General features: G+C 36.0%; 3 protein-coding genes across 3 annotated transcripts; all 3 read left to right on the top strand.

Moving 5' to 3' along the window:
• The first annotated feature begins 2,324 nt into the window (after nucleotides 1–2,324).
• LOC120580921 (tRNA(adenine(34)) deaminase, chloroplastic-like) lies at nucleotides 2,325–18,159 on the top strand. The gene is made up of 4 exons (XM_039835206.1): nucleotides 2,325–2,539; nucleotides 2,960–3,152; nucleotides 5,361–5,921; nucleotides 17,601–18,159. The coding sequence occupies exons 2-4, from the start codon at nucleotides 3,080–3,082 to the stop codon at nucleotides 17,990–17,992; spliced, it is 1,026 nt and encodes a 341-aa protein (XP_039691140.1). The 5' UTR covers nucleotides 2,325–2,539; nucleotides 2,960–3,079; the 3' UTR covers nucleotides 17,993–18,159.
• On the top strand, nucleotides 18,023–19,713 carry LOC120578154 (tRNA(adenine(34)) deaminase, chloroplastic-like). Its single transcript, XM_039830427.1, has 2 exons — nucleotides 18,023–19,595; nucleotides 19,661–19,713. The coding sequence occupies exons 1-2, from the start codon at nucleotides 18,023–18,025 to the stop codon at nucleotides 19,711–19,713; spliced, it is 1,626 nt and encodes a 541-aa protein (XP_039686361.1).
• On the top strand, nucleotides 19,627–23,650 carry LOC25491390 (tRNA(adenine(34)) deaminase, chloroplastic). The gene is made up of 5 exons (XM_039835203.1): nucleotides 19,627–20,363; nucleotides 20,445–20,532; nucleotides 21,619–21,746; nucleotides 22,583–22,814; nucleotides 23,134–23,650. The coding sequence occupies exons 1-5, from the start codon at nucleotides 19,753–19,755 to the stop codon at nucleotides 23,170–23,172; spliced, it is 1,098 nt and encodes a 365-aa protein (XP_039691137.1). The 5' UTR covers nucleotides 19,627–19,752; the 3' UTR covers nucleotides 23,173–23,650.
• Nucleotides 23,651–25,128: the final 1,478 nt, after the last annotated feature.

Genomic DNA, 25,128 nt, shown 5'->3' with positions numbered 1-25,128 from the left:
GCAGTTATCTACCGAAATTCCTTCGGCAGTTAACTGCCGACGAAAAAAGTTAAAAAAAAAAAAAAAAAACCTCGGCACTTTACTGGCGAGGAACTCATCAATTTTTTTTTCTTTTTTTAAAACAAGGATCTACAATCTGTAGATTACAAAAGCAATATCAGCACAATAAAAATTTGATATTTTTTCTTTTTTAAAATTACAAAGCTATTTAGTACATGGAAATGTATCCAAAGAATCATCCCACCTTTCCACGGCCTTCAATCAACTTGACATTAAAATTTTTCAAAATATTCTTGTAGATGCCACTAAGCCTCAGCATTTTTATTTGCAAAGTGATGGATCTGTCAGAATTTTCATACATCAAAGTTAAATATAAGTCCGAAAGCTATCCCATGCCCATACCAATTAAACAAAATGAAAAAGGAAAAAAAAAAATTATGAGTTCCTCGGCAGTAAAGTGCCGAGATTTATCCCCGTGAGCATAGCTCAGTTGGTAGGGATATTGCATATTATATGCAGGAGCCGGGGTTCGAACCCCGAACACTCCACTTCTCCACAATTAAATTGTGTGAGCTCTAGCCTCTAGGCTACTTGACCAAAAAAAAAAAAAAAAAGTGCCGAGATTTTTATTTTTATTTTTTCATCGGCAGTTAACTGCCGAAGGAACTTCGGTAGTTAACTGCAGCCGGTTCCAAACTTCGATAGTTAACTGCCGCAGGAGCATTTTCGTCTTTTACATATGTTTTTCAGCCCTATCATATATGTAAACAGCAACTCTCAAAGACTCCTATGTTTGTGAAGTGTGAACCGAGATAGAGATCAGTATTTATTTTTCTATTTTTTAGGGAAGAGAGGGGCATAACAATAATAATAATAATAAGGATAATAATTTAGAATCTAAAAAATGTTTATACTATCTAGAATATCACTTCGCTTCAATTCTACAATGATATTAAACATTCATCAACTAAAATGTAAGGGGATAAATGGACAATGTTTAAAATTTCATAAATATATAAAATGCATGGGAGAAAAGGGCATTGACTCAAATTTCATAATTAACTCAAATGTACAAGATAAGTTGATACTGACTAAATTAACTTTGATACACGTGACAAAGTTGTCATTTATTAAAAGCAATTCTTGATAAAACATTTAGGGAAATGCTAACTGGTGCCCCGGACACTGGTTAAGGATATGAAAAAGGAAATTATATATTAGTTAATGCATTGAAATTGTGTAATTAAACTATAATAAAGTCAAAAACAGTTTCATTTTATGGTATGCTTAACTGGTGCCCGGGGGCACCAGTTAGCAGGACCCAAACATTTATAGTATTTAGAATATTACATCATTTTAACTCTAGTTATATTGAACCCTCGTCAATTAAAATGCACATGATAAATGGACATTGTTTACAATATCATGAATAAATAAAATGCATGAGAGAAGCGAGCATTTACTAAAATATCATAAGTTACTCAAATGCACGGGATAAGTTATCACCGACTAAATTAACTTTGATACCTGAAACAAGTTGTTATTTATAAAAATTTGCTCCTGATAAAATGTTTATACTATCTAGAATATCACTTCGCTTCAATTCTACAATGATATTGAACTGTCATCAACTAAAATACACGAGATGAGTGGGATTGTATAAAATATCGTAAATAAATAAAATGCATAGAAGAAGCGAACATTGACAAAAATTTCAAAAGTAACTCAAATGTACAAGATAAGTTGACATTGACTAAATTAACTTTGATACACGGGACAAATTGTCATTTATTAAAGGCTTAAATATGACTATCGTCTCTGCAAATATAGGTCATTTGAATTTTCGTCCCTGGAGTTACTAATAAGATGTAATTAGGACCAAAAGTCAAATGATTAATATTTGCAGGGGCAAATTGGAAGGATTAGTAACTTCAGGGACGAAAATTCAAATGATCTATATTTGCAGGGACGAAAGACCTATTTAAGCCTTTATTAAATTAGTCTATTGTATAAGATGCACCGGTAAATTTAAATTTTCGATCGATAATTGTTATGTTTGTCATATATTTCGTCTAAAATTGAACTATGTGAATCATTTTATTAGTCTATTTATGACTATTATAATTGAAACCTTGTGTTTTCTACTTATTCCCAAAATTATAAATTATATAATAAATGCAATTTAGTTTATTATTGCATCAAACATATAATACACAAATAATTCGACAACACGTATAAATTATTCACATAAATAAATAATTAATGTACATTAAAATTCTCATACAAGATTAATCATCTTTTACAAATAACAAACTAACGCACGGTTTGTTACTAGTTGTTCAAGTAGAGTAATCACTTTTTATTTCCGTGTGCGTGGAAGAACATCAAATCCAATGAGCTGAAAACAATTCAATTCCAAATCTCATCTCCACGCAGACCACAACTCTCATGGATCTTCTCTTTCTCTTTGTAGCTTGAACAACACATACCTATCAAAGTTCAGACTCTTTTCTCTTTCCATTTCAAAGTTCTCTCTCAGGTACATATTCCGTCGCGAACTTTGCGTAGATTTTGTTAGTTAACTTGTGTGATTCATTACTTGAAAACAATAGGTGGAGTGTGGTTAATTTTTTTTATGACTTTATTAAAAGAAAACACTGACATAGACAAAAACATCTTCCACTAACAAATTTGAAGAGAATGATTTAATTAAATGTAATCACATGTGTTATTTATTGTCCTACACCGACACATGTTAAACACTAGACATGCCTTCAATTAGATGTGTTGGTGCTACAGGGTGAGATTCTTCTGAAAAAATGACATAATTGAATGAAATCGCATGTGTTGGTGTTGTGTTGGTGCCGGACACACATTCTTTCGGTGTCGGCGCTACATAGATTATTTTATGATGCATTAGTTAGTTCATTTAGTTTATTCTGATTTTACGTTTGGACAGGTGGGAAAGGTGAAAGCATATTGTGCTTCTCAAATTCTGTTTTCTTTGATGTTGGGATCCTAGCTCAGTTGTAATTGAAGGAGCCTCATCACTTGGTGGGGTGGGAAAGTATATGCAACTATGCACAATGCATATTTTTCTTCAACCATATATGGTGTCAGCTGCAAAGAATCACTCCCTTTATCTTTCAATGGTGTCATACCCCAATTTTTGACCTAAGACAGCACTAACACGTGTCATTTAGCTCCGATCGGTCTCAGCCTTTCGAGCAAAAAAATTCGGCAGGGAGGTATTTTAAAATACCTCATATTTGATTCCGAGTCGGGCCCTCTTCTCTCAATTTTCATTTAATTTTAATTTCATTTTTTTTAACCTTTATTTTATCTTATTTTTGTTTTATTTATTCTTAGTCATTTTATTTTATTTTTAATGTCCAAAAATAAATCAAAATTTTGTCCGATAATATCCAAACACACAGCTCAAAACAGGCTGTCATGTTCCTCTCCAAGCAACAAAATTCTGCTCTATAAATACAAACACGCAAGCAGCCAAGAAGAAGGGGGCCCAACATGAAAAAAACATTCCACAGCTAGAACACATACAACAATTTTCACTCCACTTCTTTTTGATCCCGACCTACAATCACAGCCAGAACCAAAACACAAACATTTTTTTTCACATAATCAACATCACACAAATAACATCGCAAATTACCAAACACAAATTTCAAACCAGAACATCTCTAACACAAGATCAACAACCAAACTCACAGATCCGGTAACCAAACCGCACAACACACACGTCACAAGAACACAAACTATTCTCACAACAACAACAACAAACCGTCACAAACAAATCCGTTCAAGTAGAAAAGAAAGTAGTATTTTCTTTCCTTTTAGATCTAGGACGTTTTAACTTTTGTTTGGAAATTTTGTGTGCAAAATCGGAAAGAGGGAGAGAAAAGAAGGAGAGAGGACGTAAAAAAATAAAAAAAGGATATACTTTCATCTCCGGCGCGGCGGCGCAGCCGCTGTGGCTCACCGGCCACCGCGCCGGAACCACCTCCGGTAGCCTCTCCTCGTCGGAGAAGGTGAAGAAATTCTAGAGAGAAGGCAGAGCCTCTCTCTCTAGAAATAAGAGAAGAGAGTGAAGAGAGAGAAGAGAAAGAAAGAAATGAAGGAAAAAGAGAGAAATGGGTATTTATACCCCTCTTCTTCAACAGATCCAATCAAGGCCGTTGATCAAATCAACGGCCGAGATTTGTTCCCTAAGCCCAATCTGTCTTCCTTCTAGTTCCTGCACCCTCATTTACTGCTCGCACACCCCCAGCATCTCATTTTTTTTATCTCTTTTGCATGCATTTTAATTTTCTCTCTATATCTTAATCCAGAGTGCTCTGGTCCTCAGTTTTCTGTTAATATTATAATTATTCTCCAGAAAAATCTGGTCCTTAATAATTAATTTAATCCAGAGTGCTCTGGTCCAAAATTAACTGTTAATATATATATTTGTTTAATTTAATTATTCTCCAGAACAATCTGGTCCTTGTTAATTAAATTAATCCAGAGTGCTCTGGTCCTAAATTAACTGTTAATATTATATTTTTGTTAATCCAGAGTGCTTTGGTCCAAACTTAAATGTTAATATTTATTTATTTTTGTTTAATTTAATTATTCTCCAGAATATTCTGGTCCATGTTAAAATAACTTCACAATTCAGCTTAACTTCATTTTTCTCATTCTGCTTATATAATTTTCATATCTTTATTCCAAAACAACAAAAACATTCAAATAACAAATCACAAAAATATTTTTTCATTACAAACCTTGATTCTCAAATCAAGTGATCGTTCTTTTTATTTTTCTTAATCAAATTTCAAATCAAATCTAATTCAACTTCAAGTCAATTTCTTTCAATCTAAAAAACACAAACCAATTCTCATTTGCCACTTGGCTTTTTATTTCAAAACCTTTTTCAAAACATATAAAAAACACAAAACCAATCAAACGTCAATTTCTACCCCGAACTACGAGGTTTTGATCCCTCACGGGTACGTAGGCAGAGGACGCTTGTCCTTCCAAATCAACTAAAAACATTTTTCTTTTTTCTCTTCAATTAAAATCAATTTTCTTTTCTTTTTCAACTCATCATTCAATTCCATTTTCATCTCTTTAAAAGCAAGCAAGTTTAAGCACAAAAAGTTAAATAAAATCAAGAGGTTCTCGTAGAGTACTACGAATATTTAGGGTGTTAATACCTTCCCTAAATACAACCAACCCCCGAACCCTAAATCTTTTCAAAATGGGTGGTTAGGAACATTTTCCCCTTAAAAAAATTTGTTCAGTCGTGAGATAAAAACTGAGCAAACGCTAATCAAATGGCCTTTGACCTCCGAAAAATGGCTACTCGAACCTATGGTATGAAAGATTTGACAGAACCTCGTCAAACTGTTCGTCATGCCGTGGTTGTTGTGACTGTTGTGCTCTTTCCACCTATAGAGTACCTGTAAAGCCTTGTCTTCTAAATGGGTTGAGACAGTCCACTCTCCTTCAGTTGTCAGCAACTAGGAGGTTTATTTTCAGAGGTGAAAACCTTTACTGTTCTCGGGTTCCTTATGGTCTTGTTAGAGGCTCTTGTGAGCTTAAGTGCTCTACCAATGAAAGAAATATTTGCAATACAAGTAGAAGAAGTAGAATAAAGGAAAGATGTGTTTGCTCAGCCTCACAGAAAGGGAGAGAAAGAGAAGATTTCCCTTCATTTGTTTCTGATGAATCTGAATTAGTTCTTAGCTTTTTGAGCGAGGAAGCGGATAAAGATGCTACATGTGCCAAATCAAAGAATGTGTCTTCATCCAACAGAATGGAAGCCAAGAAGAAGATAAATAATGTGAGTAGAGAGAGACATTTCAATTTGAGTGAGAAAACAAAAACAAAGAAAAAGGGAAATTTGAAGCAGCATGAAGTTGAAGGTGAAAAACACAAGAAGGGGGGGGGGGGGGGGGGTTGAATTGTGTTTTCTTTTTCTCTTAAAAAATACTTCTTCTGATAAAACTTCAGAAGCAGTTTGAGTGCTTCTGATGAAATGATCAGAATCAGATTGCAGCGGAAAAGAACAGAGCAGAGAAAAGAAAGACAAAGACACAAGCAGTTATCCTGGTTCCTTCCACAACACGGAAGTAGTCCAGTCCCCCTTGCACTTCCAAGGAGATTTCACTATAATCACAAAGATTACAACTGCTCAATACTTTCTAAGTATGAGACTTCACAAAAATGCTCAAGCACACATGCAAGAGTCTTCCAATGCTCAAGCACGCAGGCAAGAGACTTCTAATCAAACAAAAATACAGAGAATTGAGTTTGAGTTGAACACTTGATATACAATCAGTGGTGTTCACAATACAATACAGTACAGACTCTAGACTTTGAACTTCTAAGATGTATCAAATCAGTGCAGAAATTCAGTGTGCTTTGTAGAATCAAATTGACAGAGTTTTGGCGCTTTTGAACTTATGTATCTCTATCTACAATCTTCAAGTCTTCACACCTTTATATAGAGGCGTGAAAGAGACGTTGAGATAATCAGCACGTCTAAAGAGTCGTTTGAAATCCTTTGATCATCCACCAGTAATCCTTTGCCTGATTTGGGTGTAGTCCTTTGAAGAATAAGCTTCAAATTCATTCCCATCTTGAACGTACAACTTCTGCAGGCATGACTGTTGTTTTGTCTTGTAGCGTAGACAGAAAACAGAGTAGTGGAGGTAGTGGTTGTACACTTGTACTTTGTCAACTCTATTAACGAGAGACAAGTGCTCAGTGCTATCCATATATCCGTTGATACCTCCCTTTCAATTCTTCGTTCTTCTTGGATAAGACTGAATTGAGAATCAGCTACTTTGAATCTTCAGTTTGATTAAAGGATCAAACGTAGCTTCTGGTGAAGATATTGCTTCTGATGAAAACTTTTGCTTCTGATGACCTTCTGCTTCTGATGACGTCATCACTTCAGACGCACTTCAGCTTCAGGAGCAGTTTTCTTCAGATGCTCAGAATTTCTTTTTCTTTCCATTGTTCTTCCAAGACCTATTAAAATAACTTGAGTAGCCTTTGGTCCTGTACACTTGAACAATTATTAGTAATAACCAATTGACAATTTTTAATACCTTGTTATCATCAAAACTTAATAAGGTTCATTGTGAAATACATTTTGTTCCAACAATCTCCCCCTTTTTGATGATGACAAACAATAGTATTTAAAAAGTTCAATTGTTGTTGATCTAATTAATAAGTTGACCACTGGGATAGAGGTTTGTAAGCTCCCCCTGAGTCTAATAGATATTGAAGGTGAAAAACACAAGATCCAGAAACAATGATAATATATATATATATATAGAAAAGTTAAGATACAGATGCAAGGCAACTAAAGTACTTAGAACAAAGATTAAAACAAGCAAAGAATAAATGGGTGTGCAACTAAGGTTGGGCTTGCTTGTACATCTGTTCCAAAAGATACTTAATTTGCTCATCCTTCTTCTTAAGGGGGGGGGGGGGGGGGTTTGAATTGTGTTTTCTTTTTCTCTTAAAAAATACTTCTTCTTAAGTAGCTCATCCTTTTCTCTCATTCTTCTTTTATACCCAGCATGAATTCTTGCAGCCCTTGTGATGTACTCTTCTTCTGGATAGAAAGGAGTGATGTCCAGCAGAGGCACATAATTCAGCTCTTTCACTTTAGCTGCTTCATGCATATCATCCAACATCTTTTGCAGCATGGCAGAGTGAGATGAGACACATTTAGAGCTTAGCTGATCCAGCAGCTCATCAAAACTCTTCTTCAGATCCATACACTGATCAAGATAGTGAATAGGAGGTACAGGAACTGTTCTGCGAAGAATCAGTGTCTGAATCTCATCACTAAGCCTGATTAGCTGTTCATCTATATACTCAGATTCAAGGATAGAGTCAGGGATGGTTGAAGGTTCAGATTGAGTTGTATGAGATGTGGAGGGTTGGTCAGAGGCTGTTTGTTGGTCAGAAGAGGTTAGGTCAATTATTGGTGGTTCTGGTTGTTGTTGTTGTTCTGTTGTTTGATGGTCAGAAGCTGTTTGTTGTTGGTCAGAAGCAACTTGTTCAGAAGCAGCTTGTTCAGGAACAGTTTGTTCAGGAACAGTTTGCTCAGGAACAGTTTGCTCAGGGATGGTTTCTGTTTGTTGGTTTTCTAAAACAGTCTTTCCAGGGACTGTCTTAGAGGCCTTTGTAGGTTTAGGTTGCATTTCACCACCTAAGTGTTTTTCTAGATTGTGAAGGGTTGAGGATTCTTGTTGTTGGGGGATTTCTGAAGTAGTTGCTTCTGAAACTACTTCAGAGGCTCTTTGTGGAGTTTGGTCATTTTGTGGGTTTGTTTGGTTAGGTTCTTGGTTGGGTTCAGGGTGTTGTACACTAACAGGTTCTGGAATATCTGGATAAAGTGGATGAGTAGCAGGCAAATTGAATTTCTCACATAGTTTAATCCTATTCTTAGAAAATTCTATTTGAGTTTGCTCATAGTCAAGTGTTTCAAATTCTGTTAGTTTGGTAGGTTTGGTTTTTAGAAGTTTGTCTATGTGTTGGCTAAGGGGTTGGTCATCTGATTCAGTTGATGATGATGAGGGTGAAGAGGGTAGAGAAGGAATCTGAGTATAGATATCAGGTTTGGATGAATTACCTGAAGATTGATCTTCTGGATGAACTACTTCTGGAGCTTTTGAAACAGGTTCTGATGAAGTAGCTTCTGAAGCTTGCTTATTCTTCAAGGCTTGTGAAAGCAGAGTTGCTCCATACTGAACTGTTTCTTGCTCTAACTCAGATGCTAAAGCAGCAATGTCAGGAGTAGGCACATACCCTGCAGCCTTGAGACGCTCATCCCTTTGCTTCTCATACAGTTCCTTCATCTGTTTCCTCTCTGCTATCTTAGATGCAGAATACTCCCTAGAATATTGCTTTAGTTCCTCAGAAGCTTCAAAACTGGGCATGACTATAGTCTCAGAATTTATAGTCCTTTTTGCCTTCTTGGGACTTGAGTCTTCTTCCCAGTTTTCTTGCAGCTCTTCCAACATTTCCTCCCTTCGTCCTTCAGCTGTCTTCAGATTTCTTGAAGATCTCTTCCTTTTGATGGTTTGAAGAGCAGCTTCTCTTTTCTTCTTAGGACTCTGAGGCTCTTCAGACGCAGCTTGTTCAGAAGCAGGTTGTTCAGAAGCAAGCTGTTCTGCTGTTTCTTGAGCACTCCTTGTCCTTTTCCTGATGATTGGGACTTCATCCAAGTTCTCCACTTCCTCTTGAATAGTGGATAGTGCTGATTTTTCCTTCTTAGCTTTCTGATGCTTCTGAGCACCCTTCTCAGTAGCATCCTCAGCAAGATATTCTTCCTTGGTGATCTGCTTCTTCTTTGACTTTCTGCCTTTGGCCACAAGCAAATCACCACCATACATCTCCTCAGGGACATCTTTCAAGTTGATCTTCTTCTTGTAAGTTTTGTAGAAGTCCAAGATGTAAGCCCTTTGCACATCCAGGGGATCCTTTTTGCAGATAGGGATGTGATGAGTGACTAGATCAGATATGGGATCAGATTCATGCATATCAGATTCTAGTTTCTTGTAGGCATTTGCTGGAATCAATTTCATCTTCACAAGAGTTGATGCATTGATTATCTTCCCAGTGACTGCTCCCAGCTTCTGGTTATCATAAATGCCAACATCCTTCAAGGCACTTAGAATTCCTCCTTCTTGAAAGATTACAGAGAGCAGCCTTCCATAAGGAACAAACTTCCTGTTCTCCATCTGACTCTTCTTTAGTTCCTTGATCATGTACTTGAACATGTACTTGGGAACATTCATCGTGGTTTCTTGAGTGATGGTGTGATGCAGAAAAACCTTGTGTCCAAGTGAAGGTTGATCACTTCCTCCACCTTTGGGAAAGATGTTCTCATTTTGAATCTTCAGCAGCAACTTCTTCTCAATGCTCAAGGTGCTGTAAGGTTGAGCAACCTTAGATCCATAAATGGTTTCATTGACAATTTCCTTCCAAGAGCTGGTTCTTGGATTAGGAATCTCTTCTCCAAAGTACTTGCCAGAGGTATCCCTTCCCATGGCTTGAGCAATAACCTGCTCATTTATGGTTACAGGAATACCCATGACATTTGATCTTATCTCTGTACCGGTGAAGGAGAGTAGACCCATTTCTTCTCTGGTTTTTTCCTTCAGAGTAGGATCAACCAGAATCAGTTGAGCTTCTTCCTGTCTAGCAGCATCAATGTCAAAGATTGAAGCCCTTACCCAGAATTGTCTGACCAGAACTTCATACGTTGGACCATTGAGAAGACTGAAGTAACTCATCAGCTTTTGTTTCTTGTAGAACCTTACTAGGTCGCATCCATGGTGTGTTAAGGAGGCGAAATCCACTGGATTTTCTGCTTGAATGATTAACTCCCATTCTTCAATAGACATGGTTCTTCCTTTAATCTCATACGCAGGAGTATCTATTTCCATATTTGACGATGAACCACCAGCAGAACTTGAGCTTTCCATTGATTTGAAGGAGTTTTAGGGTTCTAAGGTGTTTTGAGAGGGAGAGTGAATGCGCTTACTTTCGCAGAGGGTTGAGAAGAAAATAGAAAGTGTTTGTTGTGAAGTGAGTAGTGTGTGAATTGACTTAGTGTTTTTAAGTAAAACGTTTGCAATTCAGAAGAGACAAACAAACATAGCATTAATGACAAATTGGGGGCGCGTGTTAGTATGTTAAAAAGCAAATAAAACATCATTGCCCTCTTTGTTATACTCCAATACAAATAGACCACGTCAGAGACTCTTCAGAAAACTACCTTTTGGGTAATGGGACAGCTGTTACAAAAAGTAACTGCCAACGTTCCCACTAACCTTGCTATTCAGAAGCAAAAAATACCGCTTCTGAAGTTTTAGTGCTGATGTCATCTTCAGAAGCACATTTTCCTCAGAACCTCAGTTAAGAGCTTCTGATGGACCAGATGCTTCTGAATAGACTTCAGAACCAAACTTCTTATTCAGAGGCAAGCAATTTTTCAATCAGACACAAAATGCATGTTCAAATTTTTCTTAATAAAATCAAATCTTTCAACAGATAAAGGTTTTGTAAATATATCAGCCCATTGATGTTCAGTATCAATGAATTGTATATCTAAAATCCCTTTTTGAACATAGTCTCTGATAAAATGGTGTTTGATTTCAATATGCTTGGCTCTTGAATGTAGAATTGGATTCTTTGACAAACAAATAGCAGCAGTATTATCACAATAGATGGGAATACTGTTAGCATTAATCTGATAGTCTTCCAACTGATGTTTCATCCAAAGTAGTTGTGTGCAACAACTTGCAGCTGAAATGTATTCTGCTTCTGCTGTAGACATAGCAATAGTTGCTTGTCTTTTGCTTGCCCAGGATATCAGATTCTCTCCCAGGAATTGACAATTTCCACTGGTTGATTTTCTTTCAATCCTGTCACCAGCATAATCAGCATCACAGAATCCAATCAACTTATAATCTAGGGATTTCCTATACAGGAGTCCAAGATTAGTTGTTCCTTTCAGATACCTGAAGATTCTCTTAACTGCAGTTAAATGAGATTCTCTAGGATCTGATTGAAATCTTGCACACAAGCATACACTGAATAAAATATCAGGTCTAGATGCAGTGAGGTATAACAGAGAACCAATCATACCTCTGTATAGCTTCTGGTCTACTACTGTTCCAGTATCTTCTTTGCTTAAGGTGCAGGTTGGATGCATTGGAGTGTTCATCACTTTACAATCTTCTAGCTTGAACTTCTTCAGAAGCTCCTTTGTATATTTTTTTTGATGAACATATACTCCTTCTTTACTTTGGTTGATTTGAATTCCAAGAAAGAACTTCAATTCTCCCATCATACTCATTTCAAATTCATCCTGCATTAACTTAGAAAATTCTTTGCAAAGAGATGCATTAGTAGAACCAAATATTATATCATCAACATATATTTGTACAATCAAAATGTCTTTCTTAAGAGTCCTTCTGAAGAGTGTTGTGTCAACTTGTCCTCTTTCAAAATCATTTTTAATTAGGAAATTACTTAGTCTATCATACCAAGCTCTGGGAGCTTGTTTCAAGCCATATAGTGATTTCTTAAGTTTATAGACATGGTCAGGATGCTTAAGATCCTCAAATCCAAGAGGTTGTTTAACATACACTTCTTCTTCAATGACACCATTAAGAAAGGCACTTTTAACATCCATTTGATATAATATTATGCCATGATTAATTGCGTAGGATAGAAGTAACCTGATTGCTTCCAATCTTGCAACTGGAGCAAATGTTTCAGTGTAATCAATGTCTTCTTGTTGACTGTAGCCTTGAGCAACAAGTCTGGCTTTGTTTCTGGTTACTTCTCCTTGTTCATTCAGCTTGTTTCTGAATACCCATTTTGTTCCAATAATGTTCTTCTGAAAAGGTTTGGGTACCAGATCCCACACATCATTCCTTTGGAATTGATTTAGCTCTTCTTGCATAGCTAATATCCATCCATCATCTGAGAGAGCTTCTTCAACAGTTTTAGGCTCAATTATTGAAAGCAATCCTATTAATGACTCTTCTTGTCTGAAATGTGATCTTGTTCTTCTAGGACTATCTTTGCTTCCAATGATTAGCTCCTCAGGATGTGAATATTTGTGCTTGAATTTAAGTTGAATAACCTGCTGAGTGTTATCTTGAAAATCCTCAGAAGCACTTTCATTCTGTACTATTGGACTAGATTCTGCTTCTGAATTAGACTCAGCTTCTGGAGTGATTTCAGCTTCTGGACTAGATTCAACTTCTGAATACTTTTCAGAATCAGAAGGTTGATCAGATTCTGATGCATCTTCAGAATCAGTTGTACCTGCATTACTTTCACTTTGCTCTGAAGTTTTACTTCCAGGCTCTCTATCATCAAATTTCACGTGCATAGATTCTTCAACACAATGTGTTTCTGAATTATACACTCTGTACGCCTTTGACCTTTCAGAGTAACCTAAAAAGATTCCTCTTTGAGCCTTGGCATCAAATTTCTTCAGATAGTCTTTAGTGTTTACGATGTAACAAGTACATCCAAACTGATGAAAGTAAGAGATATTGGGTCTTCTTCCTTTAAAGAGTTCATATGCTGTTTTCTCCAACATAGGTCTGATATAGATCCTATTTTGAATATAACATGAAGTATTAACTGCTTCTGCCCAGAAATGTTTAGCTAAGTTGTTTTCATGGATCATGGTTCTGGCCATTTCTTGTAAGGTTCTGTTCTTTCTCTCTACAACCCCATTTTGTTGTGGAGTTCTAGGAGAAGAAAATTCATGGAGAATCCCATGTTTTTCACAAAAAAGTTCAAATGGCTCATTTTCAAATTCTCCACCATGATCACTTCTGACTTTCAAAATTTTCAATTCTTTTTCAGATTGTATTTGAGTGCAGAAGCTGCTAAACACTTCACATGCATAGTCTTTACTTTTAATGAATTTTACCCAAGTCCATCTGCTGTAATCATCAACAATGACTAATCCATATTTACTTCCATATAAAGATGTAGTGTTAACTGGACCAAAAAGATCAATATGGAGTAATTCTAAGGGTCTGGAGGTTGATACAATGTCTTTAGATTTGAAAGAACTTTTCACAATTTTCCCTTTCTGACATGCACCACAAAGTGCATCTGAATGATAATCAATGTTAGGCAATCCTTTGACCAGTTGTAACTTGCTAATTTTAGAAATTAATCTCCAATTAGCATGTCCCAACCTTTTATGCCATACCCATTTTTTATCATTCATTGACAGAAGGCAAACTACCTTCTGATCAGCCAGATCAGAGAAATTTATTTTATAGACATTCTCAACTCTCTTTCCCTTGAATGTAATGGATTTGTCATCCTTGTTGACTAGTGTGCAGTTGGTCTTACTGAACATTACATCATATCCATTGTCACAAAATTGACTAATGCTCAATAGGTTATGCTTCAGACCATCTACTAGCCACACATTATTAATTGAGATGGAGGAATTACCAATAGTACCTGTACCAATGATCTTTCCAGTTTGGTTGCCACCAAACTTCACTTCTCCTCCATCTTTCATTGTAAGGGTAAGGAACAAAGCTTTCTCTCCAGTCATGTGTCTTGAACATCCGCTGTCTAGGTACCATGACCTTTGTTTCTCTCTTGCCCTTAGGCACACCTGCAGTTTTAGCCAATTCAGATTTAGGTACCCATATCTTCATGGGTCCTTTTGGGTTAGTTTTGGAGGTTTTACTTTTCCTCCCTTGTACCTTAGGGTGAATGCTGAGTGGCTTCTGATCATTCAATACTTTAGGTTTAACACCTTTGGGTATTGTTTTCTCAGAAGCAGTAGCTGCTTTGTTCTTCTGATCCTTTTGTTTTGGGATCTTAGATTCTGGTTTAATCAGATTCTGATGAACAGGTTCTGATCTTTTCAGAGTTTTAATCTTTTGACTCTTAGGATCAGATTTTGTCATAACCTTGAACTTAAGGTTTTCTGGCTTTGATGTGATCTTAGCCTGTGAACCAGAAGCTTCAGGTTTTGACTGAACAGTAGTTACCGCATTTGTACCTTCAGACATAAAGGTGGATTTCAATCCATCCTTGATACAATCACAGTAGCTCTTGAGACTGTATTCTTTGGATTTCTCCTCAGAATATCCAATCCCTTTGCCTTTGTTCTTGTATGTGCTGTAGATCATAGAAGCAACTTTGCTTCTGTCTATTCCAGCCATAATAAAATCATCCAAGGCAATCTCATGTTTATTGCCTGAACCTTTATCACATTTTTCTTGTAGCTTCTGACAAAGAATCTTGAGTCTATCTTCATATGTTGTTGATATGAGGTTAAACCCTTTGAGTTCTTCTTCAGAAGCTTTCAGTTCCAATAGAGTTGTCTTTTGTTGTTTCATCAAATCAACATATTTTTCTTTTAAATCTGTCAACTCATTGGTTCTGTGTTCAAACAGTGATAAAAGTTCTTTTAGAGAATCAACAAGTTCTTGTCTAGGAATTTTGGAATATACCTCATTTTCATCTTCTGAATCTGATTCAGCTTCTGATGATACTGTTGCCACTAACCCCATGGCTGCCTTAGCATCATCATCAGCTTCTTCTTTATCAGAACTAGATTCACTATCCAAATCTTCCCAGGTTGCCATCAAGCTCTTTTTGATTTGCTTTCTGAATTTACTGGAGCTGAAGCTTGATTTCTTGGATTTGCCTTTAAACTTCTCCTTCTGAAGATCAGGGCAATCAGCAATGAAATGACCAGGCTTCTTACAATTGAAGCATCCCTTCTGATCTTCTTTCTTGGAGTTCTTGTAGCTACCTCTCTTGCTCAAAAATTTCTTCTGCTTCCTTGCCAGATACTCAAGCTTGTTGGACAGCATAGCCATCTTTACAGATTGATCTTCATCAGAATCTCCATCAGGTGATTCTTCTTCAGATTCACTGGCTTTGTAGGCTTTGGAAGATTTTGAAGTCTTTCCTTTAGATGGTAGAGCAATGGATTTACTCTTCTTAGAGGTTTCATGCTCATTTAAACTCATTTCATGCACTTTGAGTGAGCTAACAAGATCTTCAACACTTAAAGTATTTAGATCCTTAGCTTCCTCAATAGCAGTTGCTTTGGGTCTCCATCTTGAAGGTAAGCTTCTCAAAATCTTACTAACATGATCAGAAGCAACATAGCTTTTCTTCAGTATTTGCAATCCAGAAACTAAAGTTTGAAATCTTGAGTACATTTCTTCTATACTTTCATCATCCTTCATTCTGAAAAGTTCATACTGATGAACTAGCATCAAAGCTTTAGCCTCTTTCACCTTCTTGCTGCCTTCAAAGTTTGCACATAGAGAAGCAAACATAGCCTTCGCAGTAGATTTGTCACTCATCTTCATGTATTCGGTGCGAGGTATAGAAGCCACAATGATTCCTCTTATCTTGTGGTGTTTCTTATAAAGCTTCTTCTGAGCAGGAGTATGTATTCTTCTGTCTATAGCAGCTCCTTCTTCATCTAAATCCAGATCATCAACTCCATCTTCCAGTATGTCCCATAACTCTTCATCCAATCCCATGATAAAGCTGTACATATTTGTTTTCCACCATGAAAACTCTTCTGGATCTCCATTAAACTTTGGAGCTTTTCCAGAGTCTGTTTTCTTGTCAGCAGTATCATAGTCATGCTTGACACTTGTGTATTTTGTAGTAATTGATTCCTCATCTCCAGACATGTTTTTCTAATAGATCTTGAACTGTAACACGGTTAAGTGCTGTGATAACAGAGCAGACTCTGATACCAATTGAAGGTGAAAAACACAAGAAGGGGGGGGGGGGGGTTGAATTGTGTTTTCTTTTTCTCTTAAAAAATACTTCTTCTGATAAAACTTCAGAAGCAGTTTGAGTGCTTCTGATGAAATGATCAGAATCAAATTGCAGCGGAAAAGAACAGAGCAGAGAAAAGAAAGACAAAGACACAAGCAGTTATCCTGGTGCCTTCCACAACACGGAAGTAGTCCAGTCCCCCTTGCACTTCCAAGGAGATTTCACTATAATCACAAAGATTACAACTGCTCAATACTTTCTAAGTATGAGACTTCACAAAAATGCTCAAGCACACATGCAAGAGTCTTCCAATGCTCAAGCACTAAGCAAGAGACTTCTAATGCTCAAGCACGCAGGCAAGAGACTTCTAATCAAACAAAAATACAGAGAATTGAGTTTGAGTTGAACACTTGATATACAATCAGTGGTGTTCACAATACAATACAGTACAGACTCTAGACTTTAAACTTCTAAGATGTATCAAATCAGTGCAGAAATTCAGTGTGCTTTGTAGAATCAAATTGACAGAGTTTTGGCGCTTTTGAACTTATGTATCTCTATCTACAATCTTCAAGTCTTCACACCTTTATATAGAGGCGTGAAAGAGACGTTGAGATAATCAGCACGTCTAAAGAGTCGTTTGAAATCCTTTGATCATCCACCAGTAATCCTTTGCCTGATTTGGGTGTAGTCCTTTGAAGAATAAGCTTCAAATTCATTCCCATCTTGAACGTACAACTTCTGCAGGCATGGCTGTTGTTTTGTCTTGTAGCGTAGACAGAAAACAGAGTAGTGGAGGTAGTGGTTGTACACTTGTACTTTGTCAATTCTATTAACGAGAGACAAGTGCTCAGTGCTATCCATATATCCGTTGATACCTCCCTTTCAATTCTTCATTCTTCTTGGATAAGACTGAATTGAGAATCAGCTACTTTGAATCTTCAGTTTGATTAAAGGATCAAACGTAGCTTCTGGTGAAGATATTGCTTCTGATGAAAACTTTTGCTTCTGATGACCTTCTGCTTCTGATGACGTCATCACTTCAGAAGCACTTCAGCTTCAGGAGCAGTTTTCTTCAGATGCTCAGAATTTCTTTTTCTTTCCATTGTTCTTCCAAGACCTATTGAAATAACTTGAGTAGCCTTTGGTCCTGTACACTTGAACAATTATTAGTAATAACCAATTGACAATTTTTAATACCTTGTTATCATCAAAACTTAATAAGGTTCATTGGGAAACACATTTTGTTCCAACAGAAGTATCCTCCATCGATTTGAGAAGAGAATGCGAAATAAATGACACTGAAAAGGAAGCCTTTACAAAAGGTGAAAACTGTAAGAAACAGAGAGATATGTCTAGCTGTTCATCTTATTACACACTTTCGTCCGGAGATTTCGAGAATGACGTCGAAGTGCAGCATAATATGGGTTTGGAAGAATTTTCGCTGGGATATGAGGAGGATGAAGCAAACTGCGTGGAGGGAAACGTAAAGGAAGAATTCAACAGGCAAAGAGTTGACCAAAAGAAGGTGCACGACGTTTCAAATAAAGAAAGAATTGTACCTGGTGCAGATATTGATTGGAATATAAGAAAGAAGTCCGAAAAAATGCTGACTGAGGGAGCTCTTCAGGAAACTGACACCACAAGATAGGACCAATATATGCATCGAAAAGGATCTACAATGCATGAATCTGGTTATGGAAAAGCTTCTATTTCACAGAAGCAAGTCCACAGTGAGGAAGATAATTCATCTTTTGTAGAACATTTGGATAAGAAAACAAACAAGGCATACATTCAAACAGGAAACAGAAGAAAGAATCAATCTTCATATGCACAAGAGTCTGGTCGCGATGAATTTGAGACAACTTTATTACCAGGAAAGAGATTCAGTGGCAGTGAAGAGAACCTTGAAATATCCAACTCATTTAAAAAAACAAGTGATGAACATGAAAAGTTTGTTGGTTCTACTTCTACCACCGGAATCGAAAGTTTGAAATCAAAGAAAACATTTGGTGGCAAGGAAGGGAATCTTGGGATATCAGAAACACGTTTGCAGGAAAGAAGTGATAAACATAAAAAATTTATTGGTTCTAATTCTACCACAACAAAGGATGTAATAGAGAGAAGTTCCCAAAATTATATAGGAAATTTTAAAATTGAAGACACTGAAAGGACCTCTGATACTGGGATGAAGAATATGGGAGAGAAAAATAATTCGGTTTTGAGCTCTGCTCAAAGAGTGGAGTTGCAACACCGTAAAGGAGAGAAGATCATTGCACATGATAAAGACAGAAGAAAATCCCAACTGTTTTCTGAAGTATCACAAGTTCATGGGAGTCGTGTTGAAGATACATCTATCCTGATGTCTAAAACTAGTGTGAAGAACCAGGAAGAAATATCATACTTAAGTTCACATGAAAGGGATACACGACTCCAGACTGATAGGAGGAGAACTCAGAGTGTTCAACATAGCAAAGGATATGAACATGTCAGCACTTCATCGGAAGGCTTTGACAGTGATGAAAAGCAAGTTTCAAGTTCTCAAATAACTTCTGAGAAGATTAGACTTATGCCAAAAAGTAAATCGGCATCAGCTGTTAAAACTAGAGAAAGTTCTTCCCAAACTGAAGAAAGGATTTTTGAATTTGCTAATGACCACCAAAGATCTAGGAACCCTTCTTCCCAAATGGGTAGAGTTTCAGCTCATGTTGAACAAACAGCTGGGTTTGAAAGCCCTGATGTCTACCTTGAAGCTTCAGAAAGTGGCTCTTCTGCTTTGTATGGCAATTCGGGAAGAAGTCCTGCTATGTTTTCAGGATCACATTCCCAATATGAAAGTGATAAGTCATATAGTGAACCTTCCATTTTCATGACTCCAGAGGATGTGCTTGGTTCAGGTAATCGTTTAGAGGAATCATCAAAACAGTTTGTTGATGAGTTTGTGGAGAGGGTCAGGCATGAAGTCACAACTTCAGAAAGACAGCAAGAGATAGAAGTTGCTGGAACAAAGTTGGCCTCTGACGTTGAGGATAATCAGATGAACAGTTCAAGGCAACAAGGCACTCAAAATGACTCTCAGTCAAAGAGTCATGAGTCCAGCCATTCCACTGGGTTTCTGGGCGCCATAGGAATTTCTGACGAAATGTGGGATGTAAAAGAACTATCTGTTGGGCATGGTCTATCATCTGAAGAACCAGTGATCAACAATGAAACTGCAAAACCAATTGTCAAGAGAACAGGAAGGTCCATGTGGAGTATGCTTTCTGATATTGTCGTTGGAGTTCACGTGCTGGTTCCTCCACTTCTTCTGGGAGATCAGGTGACAGAAACTCACCAAACAAATCTGACAGTGAGACATGGCATTCTGGGTAGGAGCGTGAGGAAACTGGTAAAAGTGTGCAACCACAAGCCATGACTGCTGATAAATCAAAACTAGGTACTCATTATACCCAAAGTGAGGGAGATGTGTCGGACACTAAAATACTGAAGGACAAAGGAAAACATATTGAAGTTCGATCATCTTCAAATAAATTGGAAAGTGGATCATCAATAGGCACCTCATATGCTGCTGGAGAGGAATTTTCTAGTCGAACTGAAAATGAAAAAGATTTGAAAGTCACTACTTCTGGCTTAAAAAAAATGGAGTCACCAAATCCATTATCTGTTAGAGGGCAACCTATTGCAGCAGAAATTGTAAACATCGGTGGATCTGACATTTCCAGAACTGAATCAGTGATGCCGGTAAAAGAATCCATTGCTCCAGTGAAGACTAAAATGTCTGGCTCAGACAGAATGGATGGAGAGTTGAAACAACGGAAGTTTCAGCGGAAAAGTCAGGTTTCAAGAGATAGGTTCGATGACTGGGAAGAAGCCTATAATGTTGAACTTGAGCAGCGGCAAACTGATGAATTGTTCATGAAGGAAGCACTTTTGGAAGCCAGAAAGGCCGGTGATACTTGGGAGGTCCCTGTTGGTGCTGTTCTTGTGCAGCATGGAAAAATTATTGCAAGAGGATGTAACTTGTAAGCGTCAATATTTTTGCATTAGTTCATTCTTTCCAGTTATGTGAATTTTTAATTTATATCACAAAATATCTGTTCCAGAGTAGAAGAGTTACGGGACTCCACAGCTCACGCAGAGATGGTCTGTATACGAGAAGCTTCAAAACATCTCAACTCATGGAAACTATCAGTAAGTTTTCCTGCTTTAAATTCAAAGTGTATTTTGATGTTATAACCAAAGTTTAATTGTTCATTTGATATGTTTTTCTTATATTATTTTTGAACCCATTTACTTACTAACTAATTATAGTATTCCACAACTTTTGTGTTATTGACAACATAGCAGCAGACTTATTATTTTATAAATACTGAATAATTTCGCCTCAAGTTGATGAAAGCAACCAAATGCTTGGTAGATTTGAAGGATGACTAAATAAAAATGCCTCTAAGGTCATGTTTGGTTTATAGTTACTAATGATGTACCTTTTCTCCAAAGGAGCTCTAGAGTTACTTTGAGTCCAAACTTAGATTTGCAGTTTTTCAACTGCAAAACCAAAAACGTACCCAAATGCCAAAGACGTCCACCATCAATAACACTACTCTAGTTTCAATAATTTTCCAATAACCTGACCTTTTCATGATTTGAAAGCCTTGAAGATTATCTTTGGTTTTTATTTTACACATACCGGAGAAAGTGTATATTGTATAAAATTCCCTATATGCTGTTCACCAGATTTCAATCCTGTATTTTACATGAAAGATCTATTGAAAAATTAAAACTTCATTTGTCAATAGGAAAGCTTGGAACTGCAGTCATTATTCCCTTAATGTAGACATGCAGTCTCCTTGATCCTTCATTATCACCAATTTAACTAATCATTGTTCACAGTTTACTTAACAATAGCTGGTACTGTACAACTTTCCTGATGTGGCGTCCTAGATTCAAAAACAAACTCGATTTGCATATTTGCAATGTTGTCATTAGGATGTGATTACTTTATGGAAGGTTGCTCCTTAATTTTTATCTATTGATTGGTAATGTTAAAAAACCCATTTGCCGGATGTGGTATTTTATCCTTTTAATCAAAGAATCCATTTAGAAAGAAAACAAAATACCGAGATAAGATACGATATCCTCCACAAGGGAACTACACAACAAATGTAAATCTGACCCCTAGAAAACAACCCAGTTGCTATGCAAATCTGATACAGTAGTCTGATAAGAGGACTGAACCACACCAAAGAGAAGAAAAATTAGAGAATAAACCCTTGTCAGGAAACTACACTTTATGTAACGCTTGAACCCTGTGCAATGTGCGCTGGTGCCATTCTTCAGGCAAGAGTAGATACTGTTGTGTGGGGAGCTCCCAATAAGCTTCTTGGAGCTGATGGCAGCTGGGTTAGGTATGCAGTCATGTCATTATACTTCTTTGTATTGTTCATAATTATATATGCAATGGCACGGAGTATCTAATGTTTGTTCATTCTTTGTACCTTTATTTTCCTATGAGTAGTGCAAGCAACACTCACTCGAACACACTTCACTCACCCTCTTGTTAGATGAAATGTACGTGGGTTCCACCATTTCGGGAAAAGGAACCACCATTTTGAAAATGGACCCCACATTAAATGGTGGGGCCTACATTCATTTTACCAAATACTAATGATTTTTCTATCGCCATCTCTGGTTAACTTGGTCAAGCCTTGAAAACACTTCAATAAGAGGAATTGAACACAGATATGATTTTAGTTTATTATTATAATAAGAAAAGGACTTGAGGACACATTTTTAAAAAAATTTGTGGGAGGGGAAATTATTATAAAATTGGAATCTTAGAGATCGAATCCGAGTAAGCTTAAACACACAATTCAATAAAAAATAGATATTCAGATTCAACTACTGTATTTTGGGATGTGGTACTCTATTGTGCGATGCCTCTGCAACTCAATTCTTTGCTTAAAAGTAATATTCAACTACAGTATGGTCATTTCAAAAATGTTTCCAATCCCATTTTTATTGATCAAAGAGATTTCATTAATACGCACATTAAACATGGTATTGACTATGTATAATATGTTGTATGCTACAACCACATTGTCAACATTATATAATTACATTTAAACTTCCTGCTAATTCAATTTTTGAGAACCTTGATGAGTTCAACTGGACCTCAGTCTTATCTTAGAAATAAACAATGATGATGATGATATTTATGATAATGACCAAAATTGCTTTGCAGGCTTTTTCCTGATGGAGGAGAAAGTGTCTCAGAAGCAAGAGATATACCTCCTGCACCAGTTCACCCATTCCATCCGAAAATAAAAATAAGAAGAGGAGTATTGGCGACAGAGTGCGCAGATGTAATGCAGCAATTCTTTCAACTGAGAAGGCGGAAGAAGAAAGAAGATCCACTTCCTATTACTACCCACCATCCTTCCAAATTACTCAATAAGATACAAGACATCTTTCATGTAATGTTCTGTTTGTAAGAGAGCAGGTTCACATCATATTTCCTCATGTTGAGTCATTTTCAAACTATGAATAATAAAATATTTGTATTCTCTTGAGTCTTTTTCAATCACCTATGAGCTGTTGTGGACTGTAGTTTCAACCACCAATTGCAACTTTCATTTCAAGTAATAACTCTGAATGCTATCATACCAAGAAAGAACATGATATTCAATTACATATAGGCCATCATCAAGAAAATACTTGGTAAAATCATTTTGCATGAAACCTTCTATTCCTTCTCTCATTCAAGCCAATACTTTTTTTTTTGTATGGTTACAGAAGAAAAAAGTAAAGAAAAGAAAAACAACTACTCCCTAGGAATGGAGATTCTCAAAGCATATGCAAGCATGGCAGTAGCAAACTCCACCTCCATTGGCGGAGATGACACAATATTCAGAGTTAAGTTGAGAAGATCCCTTTTGGCGGAAAAATCAGCACATTGATTTCCTTCTTGAAGAGTACGTTGGAACTTCACATGCGAACTCATGAAAAGGTTGGACCATTTCATTTAATAACTTTATAGCAACGAGGGAGTCCGAAAAACATGCCAATGATTCTCAATGAAGTTTATTGTTGTAGCCAATGTGACCATGAAAACCAGTTATCAATCACCATTATCAGATCTCACCAAGCCACCAAAACGACCAACTCCAAGATTCAAGCCAACTATTTAGCCAAATAAGGAGCGAATGTATTCATTCATTCATATATGAAATAAACAAAATTTAAATTGATTATTGTAATTAATAGCTCTTGATCACATTAATTTGCAATAAATTACTATTTAAATTTAAAATTGTTTGTTCTAGGAATCAAATAATCCGATGTTTACAATTTTTTATGAACTAAAATATTAATTTATCCCCTAAACTAGATAAACCCCTTCCATAATAATTTATGAAAATAATTGTACTTACAAAGTTAAGATTTCTAATTGTACGAAATGATATTTTTAGTTTGAGTAATGACAGATAACAAGGAAGGGTGAAATTGAATAATTATTTTGTTTAGCGAGTGATAGGAATGAAGTTGATCAATATATAATAGAGTAAACTCTCATTTTGATTCCTAAACTTGTATGTGTTGTTACAATATTGATTCTTGAATTTAGACGACTGGATATTTTAGAAGTAGATAATTGAAGACGAGAGCATAAGATCAATTCTTGGTAAAAAAGATTTCATAAAAAAGTGTTGAAAAGTTAACTCTATAAAGGAAAACATAAGAAGAAACAAAAATCTCAAGAATAAATGTAGTACTGTAATTTTCTTTGACGTGAGATTGTTATAATATACGTTAGAGTGTTAGTTGAAAAAATATTGGGTAAGATTAAATATCTGTATAACTAATAATTGATCAAGATGAGATCCGTTAACTCATGGTAACGTGTTTGAGTTTTATGAAATGATATTTTTAGTTTGAGTAATGACAGATAACAAGGAAGGGTGAAATTGAATAATTATTTTGTTTAGCGAGTGATAGGAATGAAGTTGATCAATATATAATAGAGTAAACTCTCATTTTGATTCCTAAACTTGTACGTGTTGTTACAATATTGATTCTTGAATTTAGACGACTGGATATTTTAGAAGTAGATAATTGAAGACGAGAGCATAAGATCAATTCGTGGTAAAAAAGATTTCATAAAAAAGTGTTGAAAAGTTAACTCTATAAAGGAAAACATAATAAGAAACAAAAATCTCAAGAATAAATGTAGTACTGTAATTTTCTTTGACGTAAGATTGTTATAATATACGTTAGAGTGTTAGTTGAAAAAATATTGGGTAAGATTAAATATTTGTATAACTAATAATTGATCAAGATGAGATCCGTTAACTCATGGTAACGTGTTTGAGTTTTATGAAAAAAATCAACAATCTAGTTAGTGAATTTGAATGAATGAAGAAATTAACCAAAGCTGTAAAGAACATCAGAAAATATTATATTATTCTTTCAGTGGTTCATGAAAGTAAACTATTACTTCATGTTATATGGATATCAAGAAGTGTTGCTAGATGTCTACTTTGATTAATACAATAATGTGATCAATCTATTATTGTTGTTAGCTTAATATTGAAACTATAGGTCACACACACGGCTGTTTTAATTATTGTTAAATTATTTTATTGTTTACTAGAAACTTTAATCAATCAAATAAAATATTTCTAAATGGGATATTATTGTATTTTTACTGGCACTTGAAATACAAATAAACTAAATTGAGCATATTTGTTTTTCATTAAATATTGAAGGAAGTCTTAACTGTTTGAATGT

Source organism: Medicago truncatula, chromosome 1 (genome assembly GCF_003473485.1).
Source record: "Medicago truncatula cultivar Jemalong A17 chromosome 1, MtrunA17r5.0-ANR, whole genome shotgun sequence".
Classification (NCBI taxonomy): domain Eukaryota; kingdom Viridiplantae; phylum Streptophyta; class Magnoliopsida; order Fabales; family Fabaceae; genus Medicago; species Medicago truncatula.
This window is presented reverse-complemented; position numbering and strand designations above follow the sequence as displayed.